The sequence below is a fragment of the Lampetra planeri genome, chromosome 47 (assembly GCF_965212315.1).
Source record: "Lampetra planeri chromosome 47, kcLamPlan1.2.h2, whole genome shotgun sequence".
Taxonomy (NCBI): Eukaryota; Metazoa; Chordata; class Hyperoartia; order Petromyzontiformes; family Petromyzontidae; genus Lampetra; species Lampetra planeri.
The window spans coordinates 3,716,617-3,742,481 of record NC_136153.1 but is presented as its reverse complement, the minus strand read 5'-3'; the positions used below and the strand labels follow the sequence as shown (position 1 = coordinate 3,742,481).

At 56.9% G+C, this 25,865-nt stretch overlaps 1 protein-coding gene and 1 long non-coding RNA gene across 2 annotated transcripts; one reads left to right on the top strand and one right to left on the bottom strand.

Moving 5' to 3' along the window:
- Positions 1–5,035: 5,035 nt before the first annotated feature.
- LOC144733516 (uncharacterized) lies at positions 5,036–6,456 on the bottom strand. Its single transcript, XR_013588372.1, has 2 exons — positions 6,182–6,456; positions 5,036–6,071 (listed from the first exon to the last, which is right to left on the bottom strand). It is a non-coding gene; the product is annotated as an uncharacterized LOC144733516 (long non-coding RNA).
- A 195-nt stretch (positions 6,457–6,651) lies between these two features.
- On the top strand, positions 6,652–25,254 carry UBE3D (ubiquitin protein ligase E3D). Its single transcript, XM_078615447.1, is given in 13 exon segments — positions 6,652–6,662; positions 7,139–7,340; positions 8,189–8,385; positions 8,737–8,833; positions 9,377–9,560; positions 10,045–10,170; positions 10,172–10,310; positions 10,624–10,705; positions 11,617–11,725; positions 13,210–13,311; positions 13,313–13,359; positions 16,325–16,463; positions 24,560–25,254. Coding segments are annotated over 12 exon segments (1,437 nt in total). The 5' UTR covers positions 6,652–6,662; positions 7,139–7,149; the 3' UTR covers positions 24,584–25,254.
- Positions 25,255–25,865: the final 611 nt, after the last annotated feature.

Genomic DNA, 25,865 nt, shown 5'->3' with positions numbered 1-25,865 from the left:
CAAACAATATATCAAAGTATCCTGACTCTGATAATTGGTTTTTTACCCTTCTATCTGGCAACAAAACTGACACCTTTTTACAAGGAGTCATGTTTGCATTGACCACAATACCTGCAGTCATAATGCAAACAAAAAACATAACTCTGATAATGTGCACTGTCATAGTTATGTTTTTTGTTTGCATTATGACTGCAGGTATTGTGGTCTATGTAAACATGACTCCTTGTAAAAAGGTGTCAGTTTTGTTGCCAGATAGAAGGGTAAAACACCAATTATCATATTTTTTACTGGAACATGAGGTTCCAATGGGGTATCCTGACTCTGCTGATAAGTCGGTCATCCTTAATCCATCAAGCCACCCGGAAAGGCCCCTTGCCTATGAACACCTCCGATTAACACGGTCGACTACGTACGGCGTGAAAGAAGTTCAACATACATACGAATCATATAAGACACGTGACAATATGCGCGTAGCGGCAAGATTTGCTCACAAACGACCGCGGCGCCTACAATTCTCAACCCAGCGGCTCTGCTGCCTCCCGACTCGATCCATTGGGAGCCGTTGCTTGGTCCCAGCAGGTGTCGGGACAAGAGCTTATGATTGTGACAATTGCTACTCTTTATTAGTGTAAAACAAGGCAGTGCATTATATACACTATGGTGACGTGGGGTTATTATGGGGAGGCCAGGAGGGTTCAGGGCGCCACGGTAGCTATGAGATGTTAACTACCTCGCCTGGTATACAGGAGGTCGTGGTTTCGATCCCGACCCTGACGACTGTAACGTTTGAAGTTTGCGTCTCTCTCTCCCCATGGTCGCGTGGATTTTTCTCGGGTTTTCCCTCCACGTTTAGAAACACGCGTTAACAGCATTTAGCTGCTATACCTTTCCACACGATAAGCCACTTCGTTGAGCTATCCATTTGTGACCAGGTCCGCTACTGAAAAACAGCTGTATAGCTCAGTGGGGGTGGGCCTTAGCTGGTCACATTTTAAACTAAACACATTCCTGCGGAGGGAGCTGGTAGGAACGTTGGGTTGCTCGGTCAATGGCCAGGGTCAATGGCGGCGTGGTGTATTCCGCAAATATGCCCGACTGAGGGTGGGCACAAGCCGGCGTGAGTAGGTTAAACGTTGAGTTTTATAAGGGCACCACGGGGTGGCCAGCTCCTCCCCACCCACCCAGCCCCACCCCTCCCCTCTCCACCCAGCCCGACCCCTCCCATTTTTGGATGCACGACGGACGGACGGACACAATAATCCCCTGTGTACTGGTGGAACCAGGTGGTTCCTACCAGTGAAATGTTCTCGTTAAGAACCACACTGGGGTCGTACCGTTACGCCGCGAAATTGCACAACGCTCGCCACGAGGTGGCGCTACTTGACCCGGATCCCGAAGGCTGCCGAATGGTGGAACGTCGCACGTGCCAATTTAAAACTACTCTCAGTGGGAGGGGGTGACGTCGCCACGGCAAGTTGTGCCAGGCTAGGTGCACTTTGTGGCCACGTGAAGTGTCGACGGCTCGCTTGCAGGAGGTGCCATGGGTTGCGTAAACGGAATAAACGTCAAATTCGAGACCCACACATCGCAAGCTCCTCCTGGCTTTGGCATTCCTCCTCGAAGACACCGGTGTAGCCATAAACTCACTCACCAACTCACTCACTCACCAACTCACTCACCACCGGATTAGCCATCAACTCACTCATCAACTCACTCACCAACTCACTCACTCACTCACCAACTCACTCACCACCGGTGTAGCCATCAACTCACTCACCAACTCACTCACCAACTCACTCACTCATCAACTCACTCACCAACTCACTCACTCACCAACTCACTCACCACCGGTGTAGCCATCAACTCACTCATCAACTCACTCACCAACTCACTCACTCACCAACTCACTCACCACCGGTGTAGCCATCAACTCACTCATCAACTCACTCACCAACTCACTCACTCACTCACCAACTCACTCACCACCGGTGTAGCCATCAACTCACTCATCAACTCACTCACCAACTCACTCACTCACTCACCAACTCACTCACCACCGGTGTAGCCATCAACTCACTCATCAACTCACTCACCAACTCACTCACTCACTCACCAACTCACTCACCACCGGTGTAGCCATCAACTCACTCACCAACTCACTCACCAACTCACTCACTCACCAACTCACTCACCACCGGTGTAGCCATCAACTCACTCATCAACTCACTCACCAACTCACTCACTCACTCACCAACTCACTCACCACCGGTGTAGCCATCAACTCACTCATCAACTCACTCACCAACTCACTCACTCACTCACCAACTCACTCACCACCGGTGTAGCCATCAACTCACTCACCAACTCACTCACCAACTCACTCACTCACTCACCAACTCACTCACCACCGGTGTAGCCATCAACTCACTCATCAACTCACTCACCAACTCACTCACTCACTCACCAACTCACTCACCACCGGTGTAGCCATCAACTCACTCATCAACTCACTCACCAACTCACTCACTCACTCACCAACTCACTCACCACCGGTGTAGCCATCAACTCACTCATCAACTCACTCACCAACTCACTCACTCACTCACCAACTCACTCACCACCGGTGTAGCCATCAACTCACTCACCAACTCACTCACCAACTCACTCACTCACCAACTCACTCACCACCGGTGTAGCCATCAACTCACTCATCAACTCACTCACCAACTCACTCACCACCGGTGTAGCCATCAACTCACTCATCAACTCACTCACCAACTCACTCACTCACTCACCAACTCACTCACCACCGGTGTAGCCATCAACTCACTCACCAACTCACTCACCAACTCACTCACTCACTCACCAACTCACTCACCACCGGTGTAGCCATCAACTCACTCATCAACTCACTCACCAACTCACTCACTCACTCACCAACTCACTCACCACCGGTGTAGCCATCAACTCACTCATCAACTCACTCACCAACTCACTCACTCACCAACTCACTCACCAACTCACTCACTCATCAACTCACTCACCAACTCACTCACTCACCAACTCACTCACCACCGGTGTAGCCATCAACTCACTCATCAACTCACTCACCAACTCACTCACTCACTCACCAACTCACTCACCACCGGTGTAGCCATCAACTCACTCATCAACTCACTCACCAACTCACTCACTCACCAACTCACTCACCACCGGTGTAGCCATCAACTCACTCACCAACTCACTCACTCACTCACCAACTCACTCACCACCGGTGTAGCCATCAACTCACTCATCAACTCACTCACCAACTCACTCACTCACTCACCAACTCACTCACCACCGGTGTAGCCATCAACTCACTCATCAACTCACTCACCAACTCACTCACTCACTCACCAACTCACTCACCACCGGTGTAGCCATCAACTCACTCACCAACTCACTCACCAACTCACTCACTCACTCACCAACTCACTCACCACCGGTGTAGCCATCAACTCACTCATCAACTCACTCACCAACTCACTCACTCACTCACCAACTCACTCACCACCGGTGTAGCCATCAACTCACTCATCAACTCACTCACCAACTCACTCACTCACTCACCAACTCACTCACCACCGGTGTAGCCATCAACTCACTCATCAACTCACTCACCAACTCACTCACTCACCAACTCACTCACCAACTCACTCACTCATCAACTCACTCACCAACTCACTCACCAACTCACTCACTCACTCACCAACTCACTCACCACCGGTGTAGCCATCAACTCACTCATCAACTCACTCACCAACTCACTCACTCACTCACCAACTCACTCACCACCGGTGTAGCCATCAACTCACTCACCAACTCACTCACTCACTCACCAACTCACTCACCACCGGTGTAGCCATCAACTCACTCATCAACTCACTCACCAACTCACTCACTCACTCACCAACTCACTCACCACCGGTGTAGCCATCAACTCACTCATCAACTCACTCACCAACTCACTCACTCACTCACCAACTCACTCACCACCGGTGTAGCCATCAACTCACTCACCAACTCACTCACCAACTCACTCACTCACTCACCAACTCACTCACCACCGGTGTAGCCATCAACTCACTCATCAACTCACTCACCAACTCACTCACTCACTCACCAACTCACTCACCACCGGTGTAGCCATCAACTCACTCATCAACTCACTCACCAACTCACTCACTCACTCACCAACTCACTCACCACCGGTGTAGCCATCAACTCACTCACCAACTCACTCACCAACTCACTCACTCACCAACTCACTCACCACCGGTGTAGCCATCAACTCACTCATCAACTCACTCACCAACTCACTCACCAACTCACTCACCACCGGTGTAGCCATCAACTCACTCATCAACTCACTCACCAACTCACTCACTCACTCACCAACTCACTCACCACCGGTGTAGCCATCAACTCACTCACCAACTCACTCACCAACTCACTCACTCACTCACCAACTCACTCACCACCGGTGTAGCCATCAACTCACTCATCAACTCACTCACCAACTCACTCACTCACCACCGGTGTAGCCATCAACTCACTCACCAACTCACTCACCAACTCACTCACTCACCAACTCACTCACCACCGGTGTAGCCATCAACTCACTCATCAACTCACTCACCAACTCACTCACTCACTCACCAACTCACTCACTCACTCACCAACTCACTCACCACCGGTGTAGCCATCAACTCACTCATCAACTCACTCACCAACTCACTCACTCACTCACCAACTCACTCACCACCGGTGTAGCCATCAACTCACTCACCAACTCACTCACCAACTCACTCACTCACCAACTCACTCACCACCGGTGTAGCCATCAACTCACTCATCAACTCACTCACCAACTCACTCACTCACTCACCAACTCACTCACCACCGGTGTACCCATCAACTCACTCACCAACTCACTCACCACCGGTGTACCCATCAACTCACTCACCAACTCACTCACCACCGGTGTACCCATCAACTCACTCACCAACTCACACACTCACCAACTCACTCACCGCCGGTGTACCCATCAACTGACACACCAACTCACTCACCAACTCACACACTCACCAACTCACCCATGGTGTACCCATCAACTGACACACCAACTCACTCCCCAACTCACTCACCACCGGCGTACCCATCAACTGACACACTCACCAACTCACTCACGAACTCACACACTCACCAACTCACTCACTCACCAACTCACCCATGGTGTACCCATCAACTGACACACCAACTCACTCCCCAACTCACTCACCACCGGCGTACCCATCAACTGACACACTCACCAACTCACTCACGAACTCACACACTCACCAACTCACTCACTCACCAACTCACCCATGGTGTACCCATCAACTGACACACCAACTCACTCCCCAACTCACTCACCACCGGCGTACCCATCAACTGACACACTCACCAACTCACTCACGAACTCACACACTCACCAACTCACTCACTCACCAACTCACCCATGGTGTACCCATCAACTGACACACCAACTCACTCCCCAACTCACTCACCACCGGCGTACCCATCAACTGACACACTCACCAACTCACTCACGAACTCACACACTCACCAACTCACTCACTCACCAACTCACCCATGGTGTACCCATCAACTGACACACCAACTCACTCCCCAACTCACTCACCACCGGCGTACCCATCAACTGACACACTCACCAACTCACTCACGAACTCACACACTCACCAACTCACTCACTCACCAACTCACCCATGGTGTACCCATCAACTGACACACCAACTCACTCCCCAACTCACTCACCACCGGCGTACCCATCAACTGACACACTCACCAACTCACTCACGAACTCACACACTCACCAACTCACTCACTCACCAACTCACCCATGGTGTACCCATCAACTGACACACCAACTCACTCCCCAACTCACTCACCACCGGCGTACCCATCAACTGACACACTCACCAACTCACTCACGAACTCACACACTCACCAACTCACTCACTCACCAACTCACCCATGGTGTACCCATCAACTGACACACCAACTCACTCCCCAACTCACTCACCACCGGCGTACCCATCAACTGACACACTCACCAACTCACTCACTCACTCACCACTGGTGTACTCACAAACTCACTCACCATTGGTGGCCGGCGCCTAACACGGCGGCCGGAACCAAAAAACGTGACCCGGACACCGCGGAAACAATTTACCGCCGCCGACGACACTTCCGTGAAAACACTTCCACCAGAAGTGAACAACTACAAAAAACCACAACGATAAGTTGGAAAGAAGAAAACAACAGCAACATTCGTACGAACGAATCGCGCGTTATATGCGCGTGTGTTCGCAAAGATACGTTTTAGAAAACAAAATCGGAACCAAAATCGCTTTGCGGCTCGTTGAGAACTGCCGTACCGACCTTCCCCCCCCTCCCCACCGGAGCGGAAGCACGTGGGTTTTGCTTGGTGCTTCGCTCCACGTGCTTCTCAAGACGCGTTGGTGCTTCTCTGCACGTGCGTCTCGCCTGGTTGTTCCCTCCACGTGCGTCTCCTCTGGTTCTCTCCACGTGCGTATCGTGTTGGTGCTTCTCTGCACGTGGGTCTCGCGTATCGGGGTGTCTCTCCAGCCCCCTAACCACCCCCCCCCAACCACCCCTCACCCACCCCCTCACCCCCCCCCTCACCCCCCCCCTCACCCCCCCCCTCACCCCCCCCCTCACCCCCCCCCTCACCCCCCCCCTCACCCCCCCCCTCACCCCCCCCCCTCACCCCCCCCCTCACCCCCCCCCCTCACCCCCCCCCTTAACCCCCCCCTCAACCCCCCCATCACCCCCCCCCATCACCCCCCCCCATCACCCCCCCCATCACCCCCCCCCCATCACCCCCCCCCCCCATCACCCCCCCCCCCATCACCCCCCCCCCCATCACCCCCCCCCCATCACCCCCCCCCCATCACCCCCCCCCCCATCACCCCCCCCCCCATCACCCCCCCCCCATCACCCCCCCCCATCACCCCCCCCATCACCCCCCCCCATCACCCCCCCATCACCCCCCCCCTCACCGCCGTGTCAGGCGCCGGCCGAATGGGGGAAGCGGCCACGACGCAGCGGGCTCCACTTGGAGTCACGGCGACTCGCCTCGAGACCCGCACGGACGACGAGGAGCAGGAGGAGGTGGACGAGGAGGTGGACGACGAGGAGGAGGAGGAGGACGGGCAGCCCGGGTTCTACTGCGAGATCCGCAGCGGGAGTCGGACCGCCCACTTGGTGCTGAGGTACGCGGCTCCGGGAGTCTCAAGGCGGCCTTGGCGGGAGGGCCTTGCCAAGGCCGGCTCCGATTTAAGTAACTATGGGGCCGTACATAAATTACGTCACGCGATTTTGGATGATTTTTTACCCCCCCCCCCCTGCGTGACACGGCGTCACAAAAAGTCAGACCCCCCTCAAATATGACGTCACAAAGCTCTGCCCCCCTCCCCAAAATATATAAAACATGCTTCATCGACGCACACACACACATAGACGCACACACACACATAGCCGCACACACACACATATAGACGCACACACAAACATAGACACACACACAGACGCAACACACACATAGACACACACACATAGACACACACACATAGACGCACACACACACACATAGACGCACACACACACACACATAGACGTACACACATAGACGTACACACACACACATATAGATGCACACACACATATATACACACACATAGATACACACATAGCCGCACACACACACACACAGACGCAACACACACATAGACACACACACATAGACACACACACACATAGACACACACACACATAGCCGCACACACAGACGCAACACACACATAGACACACACACATAGACGCACACACATAGACGCACACACACACACATAGACACACACACACAGACGCGCACACACACACACATAGACACACACACACATAGACGCACACACACACAGACGCACACACACACACAGACGCAACACACACACAGGCACACACACATAGACACACACATAGACGCACACGCGCACACACACACGCGGCGCGTCTCGGCGTTGTCGTCACCACCCAGTCTCCGTGTCTCCTCCGCGTGCAGGGACGTGCGCACCGAGGGCCCCGTGCTGGTCGAGGCCTCCCGCGTGACCGTGCGCGCCGGCGCCCGCGACCTCCTCGTCGCCCTCCCGCCGGGCGTCACCGCCGACCCCGGGGCCACCGGCAGCTTCCGCCCGGTCCCCGAAGACGGCACCCACCTGAGCCTGCGGCTCCACGCGCCGCAGAGCCTCTTCGCCGCAGGTCCGTCGCGGCGCGGGGTGGGGAAGGGGGTGTTGGTGGGTCGCGTGACGAGGTGCCGCACGCATCTCTCTGGCTTGCGACGAGGTGAAGGCGGCGTGGCAAAGTTGTGGACTAATATCAGCTGTCCCTTCTGGACACGATTTAACCCGTGCGGAACAGGGGGGCACATGCAAACTCCATGGCCGAGTCGGCAATCGAACCTTCTTGCGGCGAGGCACAATTGTTACCACTGCGCTGCTACCCGGCCACACGTAATAACTGAGAGTGATGATGGTGATGACGGTGATGATGATGGTGATGACAGGACTGTGCCGACGTGTTAAACAGGACTACGTCTTTGTCCGTGTCCAGGCTCGAATGCCCGACCCGTGGTGCAGCAGATCCGCGAGCAGACCACTCCGCACTTCTCATGCCAAGCGTGTGGAGCTTCACTGCTGCGACCTGGAGAGTAAGGGTTCGACTCTCGCAATCGACCCGCACAGAGACCCAGAGACTCACGTAGACCCACACTGAGACTCGCATAGATCCACACTAAGACCCAGAGACTCGCATAGACCCACACAGAGACCCAGAGACTCACATAGACCCGCACCGAGACCCAGAGACTCGCATAGACCTGCACCGAGACCCAGAGACTCGCATAGTCCCGCACAAAGACCCAGAGACTCACATAGACCCACACTGAGACCCAGAGACTCGCATAGACCCGCACCGAGACCCAGAGACTCACATAGACCCGCACTGAGACCCAGAGACTCACATAGACCCACACTGATACTCAGAGCCTAACATAGTTTAAGTTTATTTTGTTTGACCAGGTGAAAATTCAACAGACCAGAATGAGCCTCATTTGTGTAACCTTTCGATTTCGTCAAGTTCGGACCAAGACGTCGGTACACAATGGCCTACGATTGCCAACGCTGTCAGGAGATCTTTAACGTCCCCTGTGCCTCACCCTCCGCCGCCCGTGCACCCTCCTTGCCGGCACCAGGCCGTTCCGGCGGGTGCTGCCACTGCCCTCGTGCCACTGGCAGGCGATGGTGAGCGAGTGGTGTTGCCACGGCGGGGGTGCCCGCGTGGACTCGCTGGCACGCACCCCCCTGGGCCCCCGTGCGGGCGACTGCCTCGTGGGCGACACGCACCTCGTGCTGCACGCTGGCAGCCTGGGAACGGCGGTACGAGTCGCTCGCTTGCAGGCACGCCTGTTGGCTCGCTCGCTCGATCGATTGCTCATTCAATCGCTCGCTCACTCGCTCGTTGGCTCGCGTGCTCACTTACTCGTCCGCTCGCTCCAATCCCTCGCTCATTCACTTGCTCGTTGGCTCTCTCATTTGCTCACGGACTCACTCGCTCACTCCATCGCTTGCTCAATCACTCATTGGCTCGTGCGCTCACTCACTCGCTTGCATGTTCACCCCCTCGCTCCATCACTCAATAATTCACCTTGCTCGTTTGCCCGTTTGCTCACTTGCTAACTTGCTAGCTCACGCGCTCCCCCACTCTCTCTCATTCGCTAACTCACTCGCTCGCTCACCACGCGCTCGCACACCCTGATTTATGATTCGTCTTCTTTGTTTCTAGGCTGCACACACACTTCTTCTGCCTGATGATGGCGTTTCAATTCGCCCCCCCCCCCCTCCCCCCCGCCGTCTCTGCCAGGTTCGGTGGCACCGCGACGTCGCTTCGGAAGTCGCGGCGCCGGACTCCGACCTCGGCGCCCGTCCCGCGGCCCCGCTGGAGAGCGGCGACCCCTGCCGCCACCCCCAGCGCGGGGAGACCGGCGCGGGGGGGCGCCGCCGAGGGAGAGGGGCGGCACGCGGAGGGTCGGAGGTCGCCGCCGCCGCCACGCCCGCCGCTGGGCAAGGCCAAGGCCGAGTTGCGGTGCGAGCAGTGCGGCCGTGTGCTCGGGGAGGCGCTGGGAGCAGGTGAGACGTACGACGTTTCGGGCAATGGCCCTTGTTCAGACGGAAACACACACGTGTGTGTTGATGTACACGTATCTATGTTTTTACTTTTCATCGTACCAGGTAAGGCCCACTGTGCTCGATGGTTCTTTTTCAGAAGCGACCTGACCACGAATGATAGCTTAACGAAGTGGCTTATCGTCGCGTGGAAATTTACAGCAGCCAAATGCTCTAAACGCGTGTTTCTAAACCGGTTGTGGGCTTTCGCGAGGTTCGATGATGATGATGATGACGACGGTGATGTTGTCCCACCGATGGTTGTGTCGCACCGCAGAAGGCGCCAAGTTGTTCCTCACCGAGGTGTGCGTTGGAGGAGTTGAGGAGACACTGCCGCCTCCGCACTCTGCCAACCCGAGGTGACTGCTCCTTACGAGCCCTCGCAAGAACGCGCGTGCATGTGTGTGTGTGTGCGCGCTCACAACAACGAGCGGAGTGCCGGGTGGCTAAAGCACAGCAAGGTGGCACAGTATGGGGCACAGGTGGTGCATCGGCCAGTCATCTCGGTCATCTCAGTCAGTCGACCCGTGGCACCTGGGTCTGCCCCGTGACCTGCCAGCGGGCGTTCGACACTTTACGTGGCCTCAAGGTGCACATGGCCTGGCACAAGCATCGTGGTGACGTCACCGCCACTTAGTGGTGAATGGCGGTTGTTGTTGTTGTGTGCGCGCGTGCATGTGGGTGAGCGTGGGGAGCGGTGGTGTAGCGGTTGGCGCGCTGCGCTACGAACTCGGCGACCCGGGTTCGATTCCCGCTCACGGCCGATACCAGTGACGATTATCTGAACCGGTTCTGGGCCTCCCCTAGGTCGACTCGGCCTCAAATGAGTACCTGGTGCGGTGTGTAGACATCGCCACTGGGGAGACAAAGGTGGCCGGGCGTGGTGCTGGCCACCCACCCCCTCGTGTGCCGTACCGGCCTTCAGAGGTGCTCGCTAACAGCACTTGCCCCAACAGTCTGTTAAGGCTACACGGGGGGATATTTGTCTTTTTTTCGTGTGTGAGTGTGGCTGGAGCGGTGGCGCAGTGGTTAGCGCACTGCTAACCTGCTCACGGCCAACACCAGTGACGAACATCTCCTGGGTTGACCAACCATCAAATCCGTAAACATCAGCACCGGTGGAGACGAACGTGGCCGGAGTTATGCCGGCCACACCGCCCCCATCTAGAGCCAGCGCCGGCCCCTTCATAGGTGCTCGCTAACAGCACTTTCCCCAACGTGCTAAAGGCTACACGGGGTGGCGGCGACCTTTGTCTTGGCGTGGTCGCAGGTCGTGGTTCCTGGAGCGGCTGCTGTCCCAGCAGCTGCTGCTCATCTCCACGACGCTGTGCAGCTACCGATTCCGCGTTGAAGACCCGCGGGGCGACACGAGACTGCTGGTGAGCCCGGCGAAGGGTGAAGCCGCCGGCGGGAAACCGCGCGACGGGAGGACCGGTTCGGAATCGGAATCGCGACGTTTAATTTTTTATTTTTTTATTTTTATATAAACCCCTTTCCTCCGGAGATGTTCGATGAGCCGTGAGGGACATTTTTTTATTGCACGCTTTTATTTAACTCGCTCTGTCTGTTTTGTCGTATCCTCAAAAAATCTTGTAACTCAATTTTTACCCACTTCCCAATGTGGTATCGACTGCAAACTTGGTATACGTATGTCATACTGGTGACAATACTATATTCTATCATTAAAAAAATTATATATATATTTTTAAACAATCTTTTTATACGTTATGTTTCGGCTTGGGTCTAATTGTCCACGCTCAACTGACGTTGGATGTATATCACCACGGTCCCTTACGTTGTGGCAAGCTTCGGGGCCACTTCCTGGAGTTGTGGAGTTCTGCCATTACGAGTACATTTCATAAAAGCGTCTTTTAAATAAAAAGTATTTTTAAATATTACTTATTTCTCTTCACGGATGTCCAGTAGAGGTGGGAGGCTCATGAGAGTTTCAACAACAAACTACATTTAAGCAAACGATCGGAGTGCAAAGTAGAGGTAGGAATAAGCGAATTGACAAATCGTGTAAACATTTTGCAAAGTTCCAGTTGTATGTTCATAACACAAACTGGCTGCCTTTTTTATCAATCCGCTGCTGTATGATGGACTCGGCCGTGTCTTCCGTATGGCTTCATTGACCATACATCACCACGCTGGTCAGTGCGGGTCGGTGAACCGCCGGTGATTTTACTTTGCTTTCGATTACGATTAATGATTTTTTTTGGTTTTCTACGAGTGTGATTGTCGATTGTTACGATTATCGATTGGCCATTATCGATTTCGCTACAAAAAACAGAATTGGCGTCCATGGTAGGAGTGACAGAGCAGCTCCACGTGTGAGTGTTCTGCGTGTGAGTGTTCCATACATGTGTGTGCATCTCCATACGCAAGTCACCACCATTGTTACGGCAACCACCACAGATCCACATCTTGACTTAAAGCTTTCGTGACTGCAGGAATGCATATTCTTTTGGTCTTTCGGTAAAGTCACGTAGAACAGATCCAGTTGTGAGTGGTTCAGCTGTGCAGTTTTTTTGACCTAAGAGTTGGTGATTTTGCAGATTTGGCCACCCACCCTCTCACCAACTCACCCACCAACTTACCAATTCAATTACCCACTCACCCAGCCACTCACCATCTCACCGACCCTCTCATCAGCCTACCTGCCCACTCGCCGGCCTGGTTCCGGATCTCGGTGTCGGGACACACGACGGTGGTCAGCCCGTCGCCGATCTGCCGGTTAGGGGCCGGCTTCCGATCGGTGCGATCTCACCGGTGAGCGTTGCAACATCACGGCCAATTATCCGGCGAGTCGTCACCGTCGTGTTGCTGGCCCCCCATCCCTTCTGCTCCCCCCTTCCCCCAGCTGTGGGTGCTCAACAGCGACACACTGCTGCTGCAGAGGCCCCGTGGCGGCGGCGGTGAGTCCGCGACGCCACGGTGCCACCGCGTCCTCAAGCTGCTCTACCCGCCACGCGGGAGGAGACGCGGCCACCTCGGCCACTTCGGCAGGCCGGTGGGTGGCAGGGGCCTGGGCCGGTGGGTGGCAGGGGCCTGGGCCACGGAGGCCCTCGGCCGTGACCGCCCACCGCGTCTCCCCGTTTGGGTCGCGTGCGGCGGCGCAGTTCGCGCTCGGCATGCCGGGGCTGGTTTAGAGGTTGTGCACCGCACGTGGCTGAGATGTTAACTCCCTCGCCCGGTCTACAGGAGGTCGTGGGCTCGATCCCAATCCTGACGCCTGCTGCTGTATATTTGGAGTATGATTGTCTCTCCTCGTGGTCGTGTGGATTTTCCTCCGGGTCCTCCGGTTTTTCTCCTCCACGTTTTGAGTCGACGTGCGTTTTAGCGTTTTAGAGTATTTTCCTGCTATAAATTTCCACGTTACGAGCCACTTCGTTGGGCTATCGTTCGTGGCCAGGTCACTTTTGAAAAAGAGCGACGTAGCTCAGTGTGGGCCTTACCTGGTAAAATAAAAAGTTTAGTTTGAAGATTCCGTGTTCTAAAAGAGCAACCCTGTTCCCCCTCCTCTCCCGCCCTCTGACCTGGCCCACGCCTTCACCCTCGGTAGTGGCGGTGACGCGCCCCCCCCCCCCCCCAGCAGTCGGCCGCGTTCGCCTAGTGCCGGTGTGATGGTCCACATTTGCCGAATTAGCTTAACAAAAATTACACCGCACATTGGGACGATACACAACGAGCAATCATCGGCCCCGTGGCTGCGAAAACTTTGGGCCGGACCCTCCTGGGAGTCGGGAGTTAAAAAAAAACTCGGAGAGGCTCGTATTCCAAACCAGACTTTCCTGGTTAAACAAGTAGAATAATAAATGATAACAATAACACACCCCCCACCACCACCACCACCCACAGCTCATCGCTCCCAGTCCCCCCGTGCCTCACCCCCTCCCGCCTGTTCCTTGTTGACGAATCGCCGGGCGCACGAGCGGCGGGAGCCGTGCTGTGCGCCGTTGGAGGCGTCTGCCGCGGGTTATTCTTCTGCGCACTTTCGTTTTTTTTCTCGCTCGCTCGTTCGCCAGCTTAGCGGCGAGCGAATTGAGCGAGCGCTCCAGTCCCACCGCTCCGCTCTGACCTTTAGCGTCTCGCTCGTTTGTTATCGTCTCCGCCCGTCGGAAGGGACGGCACAGTAAACAACGTTCTCCGAGCGACCGTTAAAGCTGACGTGCGTCGGCGTGTGCGTGCGTGCGCGCGTCAGTATAAACATCGCCACTGGGGAGACAAAGGCGGCCGGGCGTGGTGCTGACCACCCACTCCGTCATGTGCCGTTCCAGCCTTCATCGGTGCTCACTAACAGCACTTGCCCCAACAGTCTGTTAAGGCTATAGTGGGGGGCCTTTGTCTTTCTGTGTGTGGGCAGCGGTGGTGTCGCGGTTAGCGCGTTGCGCTGCAAACGCGGCAAAGACCCCGAGCGTGGGTCCCCGCTCGTGGCCACCACCAACACCGGTGACGATTATCTGAACCGGTTCTGGGCTTCCCCTACATCGACTCGGCCTCAAATGAGCGCCTGGTGCGATGCGTAAATATCGCGGGAGACAAAGGCAGCCGGGCGTGGTGCTGACCACCCACCCCCCTCGTGTGTTATTACCGGCCTTCATAGGTGCTCGCGAACAGCACTTGCCCCAACAGTCTGTTTAACGCCACACCGGGGAGGGATGTTTGTGTGTGTGTATAGGCTGGCTGTGTGTGTGTTTGTAGTGTACGTACGTTTGTCAGCAGAAGGCAGCGCAGAAAATTGTTTCCTTATGCTGCTAAATGTATTCTCCCCACCTTCACCCACCGTCAGTGTCCAGCGTGGTGAAGAAGTGTCGTCACACAACCTCATCCGGTAGTGGATTGGCAAATGGCCTCTACATTTACGCATGCACACGTGGTATCATCATCATTATTATCATTACGCTTACTTGCCCTGAAAGCAAAGCCTCGCTGAGTCTCAAGACTCTTTTTCAGGAGGGTCCTGCCGGGTATTTGCAGCAGGGGATCTTGCTGCTGCTGTGTGATTCCGATTGAGGAGTTTGCAGGCGATCTTTCCCCATTTGGGGTGCTTTGGCCGATACCGGTTCCATCGTGGGTTGCTTTGCTGCTGTGTTGTAATCTGGGAGGAAATCAGAGAACCCGGAGAGAAACCCACGCAGAACGGGGAGAGAGTGAGAGAGAGCACACAGACTCCCGACCGTGATGACTGTATGTTTGGAGATGTCTCTCTATCACCCCATGGTCGCGTGGATTTTTCTCCGGGCCCTCCGTTTTTCCCCTCCACATTTAGAATCGACACGCTTTTTAGAGTATTTCGCTGCTATACATTTCCACGTGATAAGCAACTTCGTTGAGCTATCCATTTGCGATAGCCAAGTCGCTTCTGAAAGAAGAGCTACACTGCTCAGTGAGCCTTTCCTGGTTAAATAAAAAGTTGAGTTTTCGTTTAGTTTAAGTACCTTGGTCTGGTTCCGGCTCTGTTCGGCAAACAGGGCCCGGTGGAACATAAACATTCGGCTCAGATGTGCCAGTGGAAAAAGAAGCGTGTGTTATACCCTGAGCATTGCATTGCATCTCTTCCACTGTTAGGGCTGGGAATCGAACCGGCGTCCCAGTGCGAGCTTGCTCAACGTGCCTGCCTGCGTCCCCCTCCGTGTCTCTCCGCTAGCGTCGCGGTTCGCGCGCTGCGCTACGAACCCGGCGACCCGAGTTCAATTCCCGCTCACGGCCACCAACATCCGTGACCATTATCTGGACCGGTCCTGGGCCTCCCCTAGGTTGACTCAGCCTCAAATGAGTACCGGGTGCGGTGTGGAGTAAACATCGACACCGGGGAGACAAAGTCGGCCGGTGCGTGGTGCTGGTCACCCACCCCCGTCGTTTGCCGTGCCGGCCTTCACAGGTGCTGCTCGCTAACAGCACTTGCCCCAAAACAGTCTTCTGAGGTTATCTTTGTCTCTGTTGGTGGCCCGTCCGTGTGTCTCTGCGTGTCACAGCGAGGACGAGCTGTGGGCGCGGGACGTGAAGGCCCACGACCTGTGCCTGCCCAGCGGTGCGTGCGCCGAGCTCTCCGCCGTGCTTAGCGCCAGCTCCCAGCTCGCTCCGCCCTCGCTCCGGGACGTCAACCACTTCCGGGTGAGGATGATCGCTCTCCCCGCGCCTCCTCCTCCTCCGCTCTCCTCCAGCTCCCGTGTCTCCTCTGCTCTAGCCCCCGTGTCTCCTCTCGTTCCCGTGTCTCCTCTCCTTCCCGTGTTTCCTCTCCTCCAGCTCTCATGCCTCCTCTACTCTAGCTCCCGTGCCTCCTCCAATTCCCATCCGGCGGGAATGACAACGAAATAATAATAAAAGTAGTAGTCAAATTACGAACTCCACGGCAGCCAAGACAATGAAAGCGATAACTCCTCCGCCGATAATGCAGGCGCTCCCCACGCCCCCCCCCCCCCCCCCCCCCCCCCCATTGCGTTCATACGAAAATAATGAGCATTTAGCGTTCGTGTGCATGCGTGTCTAGCGGTCCGCACGCCGCGCTACCCGGCGGCCCCGAATTCGATTCCCGCTCACGGCCAACGCCGGTGACTGATTATCTGAATCGATCCCGAGCCTCCGCTAGGTCCACTCGGCCTCGAATGAGTTACCTGGTGCGGTGTGTAGTAAACATCGCCGGGCGTGGTTCTGAACGCATCACTCCCTTCGTGTGCCGTGCCGGCCTTCATCGGCGCTCGCTAACAGCGCTTGCGTTCTGTTAACGCGGGCCGGGGATCTCCGCCTGAGCGCGTGCGCAATTTCATTTCTTGCGCCGCTTGTTTTCGATGGAGGCGAAGCGATGTTGAGACATTAATCACACGTCCCTCCAGTTCTGCCGCTCCGCGGGGAGGGGGGGGATGCGCAGGCGACACAGACACTAGGGTCCAATCGCCCGGGATGATGACAGATCTAGGCACTTGATTTCTGTCCGAGTCGACCTAGGGGAAGCACAGGACCTGTGTGCGGACAATGCTTGCCGCTCATGTTGAGCTGCCGGGTTTTTTCAAAGGGCGGTGCGGTCACCGCTGCGCCACCGCTCCCCTCGTAGACACGGATGCGCTCACATGCAAAGTAGTGTGCGTGCGTGCGTTTGCGCGCGCACACGCGGGTATACACAAACACGTACACACTGGTGTAAAGCACACGCGCACACACGACCTCCGTAGTGTACAACTACAGGTGATATCGGCTGTTCCATGGGTGGCTGGGCAGGTGGCTGGCTGGGTCTGTGAGTGGCTGTGGGTACTTGCTTCAGTGGGCCGGTGGGTGTCTGGGTGGGTGTCTGGGTGGGTGTGTAGGTGTCTGGGTGGGTGCGTGTCTGGGTTGGTGTGTAGGTGTGTAGGTGGGTGGGTGTCTGGATGGGTGGGTGTCTGGGTGGGTGTGTAGATGTTTGGGTGGGTGTCTGGGTGGGTGTGTAGATGTTTGGGTGGGTGGGTGTGTAGATGTCTGCGTGTGTAGGTGTTTGGGTGGGTGTCTGGGTTGGTGTGTAGGTGTCTGGGTGGGTGGGGTCTGGGTGGGTGTCTGGGTAGGTGTCTGGGTGGGTGTCTGGGTGGGTGTCTGGGTGGGTGTGTAGGTGTCTGGGTGGGTGTCTGGGTGCGTGTCTGGGTTGGTGTGTAGGTGTCTGGGTGGGTGGGTGTCTGGGTGGGTGTCTGGGTGGGTGTCTGGGTGGGTATCTGGGTGGGTGTCTGGGTGGGTATGTAGGTGTCTGGGCGGGTGTCTGGGTGGTTCTCTGGGTGGGTGTGTAGGCACTGTGGTGACATCACCGTCACTTTGTGGCAAATGGTGGGTACTTGTTATTATTGGGTGTGTAGGTGGCTGGGTGGCTAGGTGTAGCATTCCTGGATGGGTTAGGTGGCTCGTTGTGTAGTTGGCTGAGTGGGCAGGTTGCTGGCTGGGTTGATAGGTGGGTGGGTATGTTACTGGGTATCTCGGTAGGTGGCTTGGGTAGCTGCGTGGGGTAACCGGCTGGGTAGGCGGGAACGGTTGTCAAAGGGGGTCACCTGAAACAGCACCGCGTTGGAAGTGAGATCACGCCCCCCCGGGGCCGCTTAATTCCTCGCCGAGGGAGAACCCTCCGCCGTTGACGCACGCACGCGCAACCACGGGGGTGGGGGGGGGGGGCTCAACAGGGCTTCTAGCAACGACGAGCCGGGGCCACGCCGTGGCCACGCGGTTGCCCCTGGCTCTGCGGGCTTCTCCGCTCCACGCCTCGGGGCGCACCGCGAGCCTCTCATCCGGTCTCCACGCCCGCGTGCCGTTAACCCGGCCCCCGCTCGCATCGGGAGGCGCACATGGCCCTGTTTAAAGGGAGCGCGCGGGCGGGCGGGCGGGCGATCGCCAACTCTCAACAACGGTGATGGGCGCCACGGGTGTCGAGATGTTAACTCCCTCGCCTGGTATACAGGAGGTCGAGGGTTCGAGCCTGACCCTGATGCCGACTGTATATTTTGGAGTTTGCGTGTCCCTCTCTCCGTGGTCAGGTGGATTATTCTCCGGGTCCTCCGATTTTTCCCTCCACGTTTAGAAACACACGGGTTTAGAGTATTTCCCTGCGATGCATTGCCACGTGCTAAGCCACTTCGTTGAGCTATCATTTGTGGGCCAGGTCGTTACTGAAAAAGAGCTGCATAGCTCAGTGGGCCTTACGAGGCAGTTGATGAGCCCCAGGTAATTGCATCGGGGAGTGGAGGAATGTTGCGTCATCGCGGTTGATGATGATGCCTCCTTCATAGGGATCTCTTGGTCGGAGTCTGTGGGTCCCTATGTGAGTTCGTGGTTCTGTACGCGAATCTATAGATGTTTTATATATAACAGGGTCTCTATGCAATTGTGTGGGTTTCAGTGTGAATCTATAGATTTGCCTTCCTCTTCTCTTTCACGTGGCTGATGTTTATGTCGAGAGCAGCAGCAGCTATGATTTTTACATCGAGGGGGGTTGATGATTGCGGAGACAGGAGTAGCAGAGTGGTGCGTCATCGCTGCTATTACGATGAAGCATCCTCCTCCGTGTTTGTGCATCGGTGACATCGAGCGCGCATTCTACGCTCCGTGGCTGTGTTCTCGGCGGTGACCATAGTCTCGGCACACCGGGACACTCTGCCGTGGCGCACTGGTCAGCGCGCTGGTCACCTCAAGCTCTGCTATCCTCTATATATTAAGGTGGTATTCGCCATTGAATAACGAGTGTTTGTGCATGTGGGAGGAAGCCGGAGCAGTGGGATGAAACACACGAGTGCGAGGGGGAAACGCTCTTTCCCATGCCACTGTCACCATCATCACCGCCGATGGCACCACCGTCGCCACCACCGGCACCACCGCCACCATCACCGCCGCCACCACCACCACTGCCGTCACCATTGATGGCACCACCGTCGCCGCCACCACCATTGCCACCGCCACCACCGTTGTCACTGCCACCACCACCGCCACCACTATCGCCACCACCATTGTCACTGCCACCACCACCGTTGTCACTGCCACCACCACCGCCACCACTATCGCCACCACCATTGTCACTGCCACCACCACCGTTGTCACTGCCACCACCACCGCCACCACTATCGCCACCACCATTGTCACTGCCACCACCACCGTTGTCACTGCCACCACCACCGTTGTCACTGCCACCACCACCGTTGTCACCGGCCCCACCACCGCCACCACCACCGCCACCACCATTGCCACCACCATCGCCACCGCCACCACCACCGTTGTCACCCGCCACCACCACCGCCACCACCGTTGTCACCGCCACCACCACCGTTGTCACCGGCGCCACCGCCACCACCGCCGCCGCCACCACGCGGCTGTCTCTTCATCTCAACCTCATCGTCAATCCCAAGACGCAGGCCGTGGCGCCCTCCTAGCAAGAGACGCGTTGTGCCCACGCCAATAACCTCCCCTCCCCGCTCCCCCCCCCCCCTCATAAATACAACAAAACCACAGCGCCAGCGTGATTACAGTGACCGAACCGTCCCATTACGCTCGAGATAATGAATCTTGACGGGGCCACACGGCACAGCAAAACAAATTAGCGGGGAAGCGTGTGCATGAGAAAAGTGCGTTATCGATGGCGCCGTTCTCCCGCCGCAGGATCATTCGGAGTCTTTGGGGTGTAATTACGACAACAATGACACTAATGAGAATAGTGAAGGCAAAGGCGTAGCCCTGCAATTGCGTACTCGCTCCACGGCTGGCAGAAGAGCGTCTCCCAACGGGGAAAGCTCTGCAGAGCCCCCCTCCCTCCTCCTCGCCCTTTTTAGAAGAGAGTCATTTCTGGCTTGTTCTCTCATTTTTCATTTGCTTGTTGTGCGCGCGTGCATCGTAGCCAACCACTTCCATGGGATTTGATCCTCGTATATCTATAACATTAATGTGCAACGTTGTGGGTAGCTGTCGGCAAGAATGACGCCATATGTTCAATGAAAGCATCATTGTTATGAACATTACATCGGCCGGGCGTCCCGGAAGAAGAGGTGGCAGTACCACACACTTTACCCCGCCACGCGGTGACGGTGACGACGATTCGGCGTGCGTCGCATGCAAGCTGTCGGCACAGATTGCGGGGGCAGGCGGGAAAATAACCAACTCCCCCCCCCCCTCCTCGCTTTTCCAATCCGGTGGGAATAGTTTTGTTTTAATGAGGACCAAGGCGCAGCCCCCGCAATGTCCCCGCTCCGCGCCCGCGCTGGCGGAAGGGGCAGCCACCCGAGGAGAGGCTCAAGAGAGGCGGCTCAGTCTACAGCGGGCGTCGGGCCTACCAGGGAAAAGCCTGCCCGAGTCTTTCAGGAGCGGGGGGTGGGCGGGGTGGGAGAGCGCTGCGCCACTATTCGGGGATGTTTTTTGCCGCGAATTCCGCGAGCGACGGGAGAGTTTTGGTTCCGCGTGGGAGGAGGAGGAGGAGGGAGGAAAACCGGAGAGACCCCCGAGGAGACCCAGCGCGCGTCGCTGCTGCGGGCAAGGGGGGCGACACTCGAGGCCACGCGTCTTGGAAGAGGCGGTGGTGGTGGGGGGAGGGGGGGGGGTGGGTGGAGGGGGGGCGTGGGGGGAGTGCCCACACTTTACCCCACCCGCCCGGACACCTGCCGATCGGCGAACTGTTTGTTCGGCAACAAACTCTAAACTTTTTGGCTCGCTCGTCTTTAAACTCGGCGACCTCCTCCCACGATGCGCCGCAGAGCAGCCCCCCTCCCGGGCCCCGCGCGGTTAATGTCTCGAGTCGTTAGCGATCGCAGGAAGCCTGCCTTTAACGAGCCTTCGGCCTCCCGGCGCTCTGCCGCGCACGCGTAGAGCGGCAGAGCGGCGGCTCGGACACTCCGCGGCAAGCTTGAAGTTTGCGACAACAACGACGATGACAAGGGGTACGCCGATGGGCGAGCACTTCCCCGGTTCCGAGACGTCGGCACGTCGCAGGGTGCGGTGTCCCGGAGCGCGCGAGCGGTTCGGCGTTCGTTTTTTCGTTTGGAGAAGGCGTAGCAGCGCCGCTGTCTGTGAAGACCTTGTGACTCGCCGCGGAGAACCGTAGTCGACACGACCGCCGACGCCGCCCTACGATAGCCGGCGCCAAACTGCGTCCCGCACGGCGATTCCGTTTGGGATCGGGAGGAACAGCCGATGACGTACGCGTGCGCACGTCGTGGGGACGGGAGAGAGGGTCAATATTTTACTTCAAACTCGTAACGCGACACCGTCGCCGCTGTCGCCGCCGCACAGGATTCTCTCCTCGCTGAGGGGGAGAGGCACCAGCAGGAGGCACCGCAGAATCAGAGTCTTTATTTCGACTGCAGGACGAATCCGATGAGCTACGAAGCCCTTGTAATCATCATAATTGACATTTATGAAGCGCAATTCATCCGAGGATCTCGGTGCGCCGTGCTCGAAGTGAGGAAATGTAAATAACGCAAAGTCCAGAGTCCACTGGTCATGCATGGCAAGTGTAGGCCAGGCGAAACGGGCGAGTCTTGTTCACAGGTGTCCAGTATGAGCAGTAGCAACGGCCACACGATGGTGAGGAGTCACCGCCACCAACAGACGCCCCCCAAGCTCTGCAATTCTCTGTGTACGAAGGTGTTGTCGGCCAATTAGTGCTTGCGTGCGCGAGGAAACCGGGGCGCCCGGAGAAAACCCGCACGCGCGCGAGGGTGCAACGCTCGATCTCATACAGATTGAACAGGTTGAGTCAACAACCCGCTGTGTGTACCGCCTGCTCTTGGGCGAGCCAGGGCACGGGCACCTCCCTGATGCCCACGGGTGAGAAGGGAGTTTCACAACTTCTGTGTGCGGCGATCCACGAACCCCCTGCGCTGCTGCCCTCGCTGCGCCGGATTGCAGGCAGCGGCCACGTGCGTCAGCGTAGCCACCACCACCACCACCGTCGATCGCCGCCCGGAGCTGATGATGCTGTTCACTTGCGTGGCGGATGGAGTTTGCTCGTGAGCGCTCGCATTCACGGTGCGCAACGCAGGATCGCCGCCACCGCCACCGCCACCGCCGCCGGGGAGAATACGAGCACCAACACGGATGAGCGACGACAACACCTGCCCCCCCCCCCGTCTCTCTCGGCGTCAAAGATTTCTATGAAAGAACAAAACAAACCCCCCAATGTTTAATTTGTACACGAGGAGACGCACGCAGCCCGAAACGATGCGTGGGTCGCCGCACTGCCTGCGGCTCATGCTGAAGTCGGAGCAGCAGTAGGAGGAGGAGCAGCAGCAGGAGAAGGAGAAGCAGCAGCAACAGGAGGAGGAGGAGCAGCAGGAGGAGGAGAAGCAGCAGCAGTAGTAGGAGGAGCGGCAGCAGCAGGAGGAGCAGCAGCAGCAGCAGGAGAAGGAGGAGAAGCAGCAGCAGCAGGAGGAGCAGCAGCAGGAGAAGGAGAAGCAGCAGCAGTAGTAGGAGGAGGAGAAGCAGCAGCAGGAGGAGCAGGCGAGTGTTTGCGCTGCGAGTCGTTTACCGGGCACCCCTCCGCCACAGGTTGCGACACGCCACTTAATGGAGGTCGCGACCTCTCCTTTACCCAGAACTCCCTGCCCGCAATCCCGTGGGTCCGCGCCCCACCAAACCTCATTTTTGGCACTCCGGCTGCTCCGCCACCCCCCCCCTCCCGTCTTGCCGTCTTGAAAATTTTGGCAACGTCACTGCCCGGAGGAGAATGTGGCGGTGGTGGTGGTACGCGACGGTGCGGCGATGTGTCCCGATTGAACGATCTAAATCGATTTGTTGTGTGCGCGTGCGTGTCGTGTCTGTGATTTGCTAATCCTATATATACCCGTGGTGAAGTATGGTGAAACGACCACACCCCCCCTCCCCCTCCATGATGACCTGCTTGGCATGGGGGTGACACGTGTTTGGCTGTGGCGTTAAAACCCTTGGACGTGACACAGAGGCCCCCTAGCAAGCTCTGTTAGCGAGCGCCTATTAAAGCCGGCAAGGGCACACAAGGGGGGGGGGGGGGAGCGGTGTGGCTGGCCGTGCGACCTTTGTCTCTCCGCGGTGCCGACATTTACACCGTGCACCAGGTACTCGTTGTTTATTTTTAAAGGCTGAGTCGACCTTGGGGATGCCCAGGACAGGTTTAGATTTCCACCACCGATGTTTGTAGCCGTGAGTGGGAATCGAAACCGCAGGGCGCTCAAACCACTGCGCCTCCGCTCCCCAATGCATACATGCAAAGGTAAAGATCCCCCACCGCCCCGTATAGCCTTAACAGACTTTTGGGACAAGTGCGTTGAGCGAGCACCTGTGAAGGCGGGTACGGCAAACGAAGGGGGTGGGTGGCAAGCACCACGCCCGGGTCGCCTTTGTCTCCCTAGTGGCGATGTTCACACATCGCACCAAGTCCAGACTTGAGGCCGAGTCGACCTAGGGGAGGGCCCGGATAATCGTCACTGCCGTTGACCGTGAGCGGGAATCTTAGCCGAGCTCGTCGCGCAGTGCGCTGACCGGCACGCCTTCCGCCGCGATACGTAACATCCGCACAGACGCGCACACGCATTGACGTACGCGCGGTGCCAATGGCGCGCGTGCCCCAGGTACGACACGCGCTCGCCGCTCGCCTCACCTGTGCAAACGGAGGAGCTCGGTTTACCTGCAGCTGGTTCACCGGGGCGGCGTGCCGGAGTCCGAGCCGTGCGCATTTTTTCCCGCTCCATGAGTGTCTCTCTCCACACCCCCCCCCCCCTGTTGTTTTCATCTCCCCCTGCTCCTTACAGGTCGGGCACTTGAGGCTGGCCTAATGGACGTGAGACCCTCCCCCCATATGCAAGGGGCGTCATCGCTGTCTCTGAAGAGGGACCCCCCCCCCCCCCCCCGAGTGCGCGCTGGGTGACAATGACGTCCACCGATTCAAATCCACGGTGGCTCAGAAGTCGGCGTCGACGAGCCGGCCCCGTTGACAAGCCTGGGTTCGAGTCCGGGTTTCGGTCATCCGCGAATAAACCGGGAGCTGGGGCTTAGTGAGTTGATGGTTTCGGCCAGGCTCACCACAAATGGCTGCATCAACAACAACAACAACAAAAACCATCGCATTCAATTTGGTTTTGCATTGACTTTGTCTACATTCCAGCTGTTGAGACATCAATTGACTCGGTCTGGCTGTCACCTGATGAACCTCGCTGTCACGTGGCAGAGCTGGGTGGGTAAAAGTGCTGCCCTCTGCTGTGTGTGGACCATAAATCACTTGAAGAAGGCATCTGGGAGGTGGCTCTGCGACATCCGCTTCCCCGGGTCGCTCTCGGGTAACACGAAGCGTCGCGCTGTTTTGCGAGATCTCCGAATGGATTCTCCGTCTCGTGATGGGGAAGCGACACCGATAGCGAGATCTTTAATAAAACGGAGGGGGGGCGGGGGAGGGGGGGTTGCGGGGGAAGACGACAAAATAAAAAAAAATTTTAAAAACAAAAAAAAATCCACGTCAGTCTTTATTTCGTGAATCTGCGTTCACCACTAAGAGTCTCCAAGACAAAAAAGAAAAAATGTGAGAAAGTGTAATTGAAAATAAAATGTCACCAACTCCTTCCCCGTGCGTGTCGAGGAGGTAGTCATACCCTGCCTCGCCAGGAGAGGGCAGTGCAGCGACAATGCGGACGCCACCTGCTCCGTCGGCGTGTAATATCGAGCGTTGCGCCGTCGCACGCGTGGGGTATCTCATGCGTGCGTGGTGGACTTTGGCCCCCGGTTCAGTGCCGGTGATGTCGGGGAGAGTCGTACGGCTGTCGGGTTCGGTGTCTAGTTGGTGGCGCTGCTGCATTCGGCAGGGCGTGCACAAGCAACACAACTTTGTTTACGTGCCATGAAGAAGGGCGGTTGCCTGAAACGTCGCCTGTTTTCTCTTGAGGCCGCTCGGTGTTATTGGCGGACATGTCGAGTGTTTGCCGTTCACATCAGGGGCAGGCTTCCACGCACAAAGCTTGCGTTGTGCAATTGTACATCACTGGCTGGCTCCTGCCGTGGTCTGTGAGCAGAGGAGTGCGATGGTCGCATCCGGATGTCTCTCTTCCCCCCCCCCCCATCGAACCG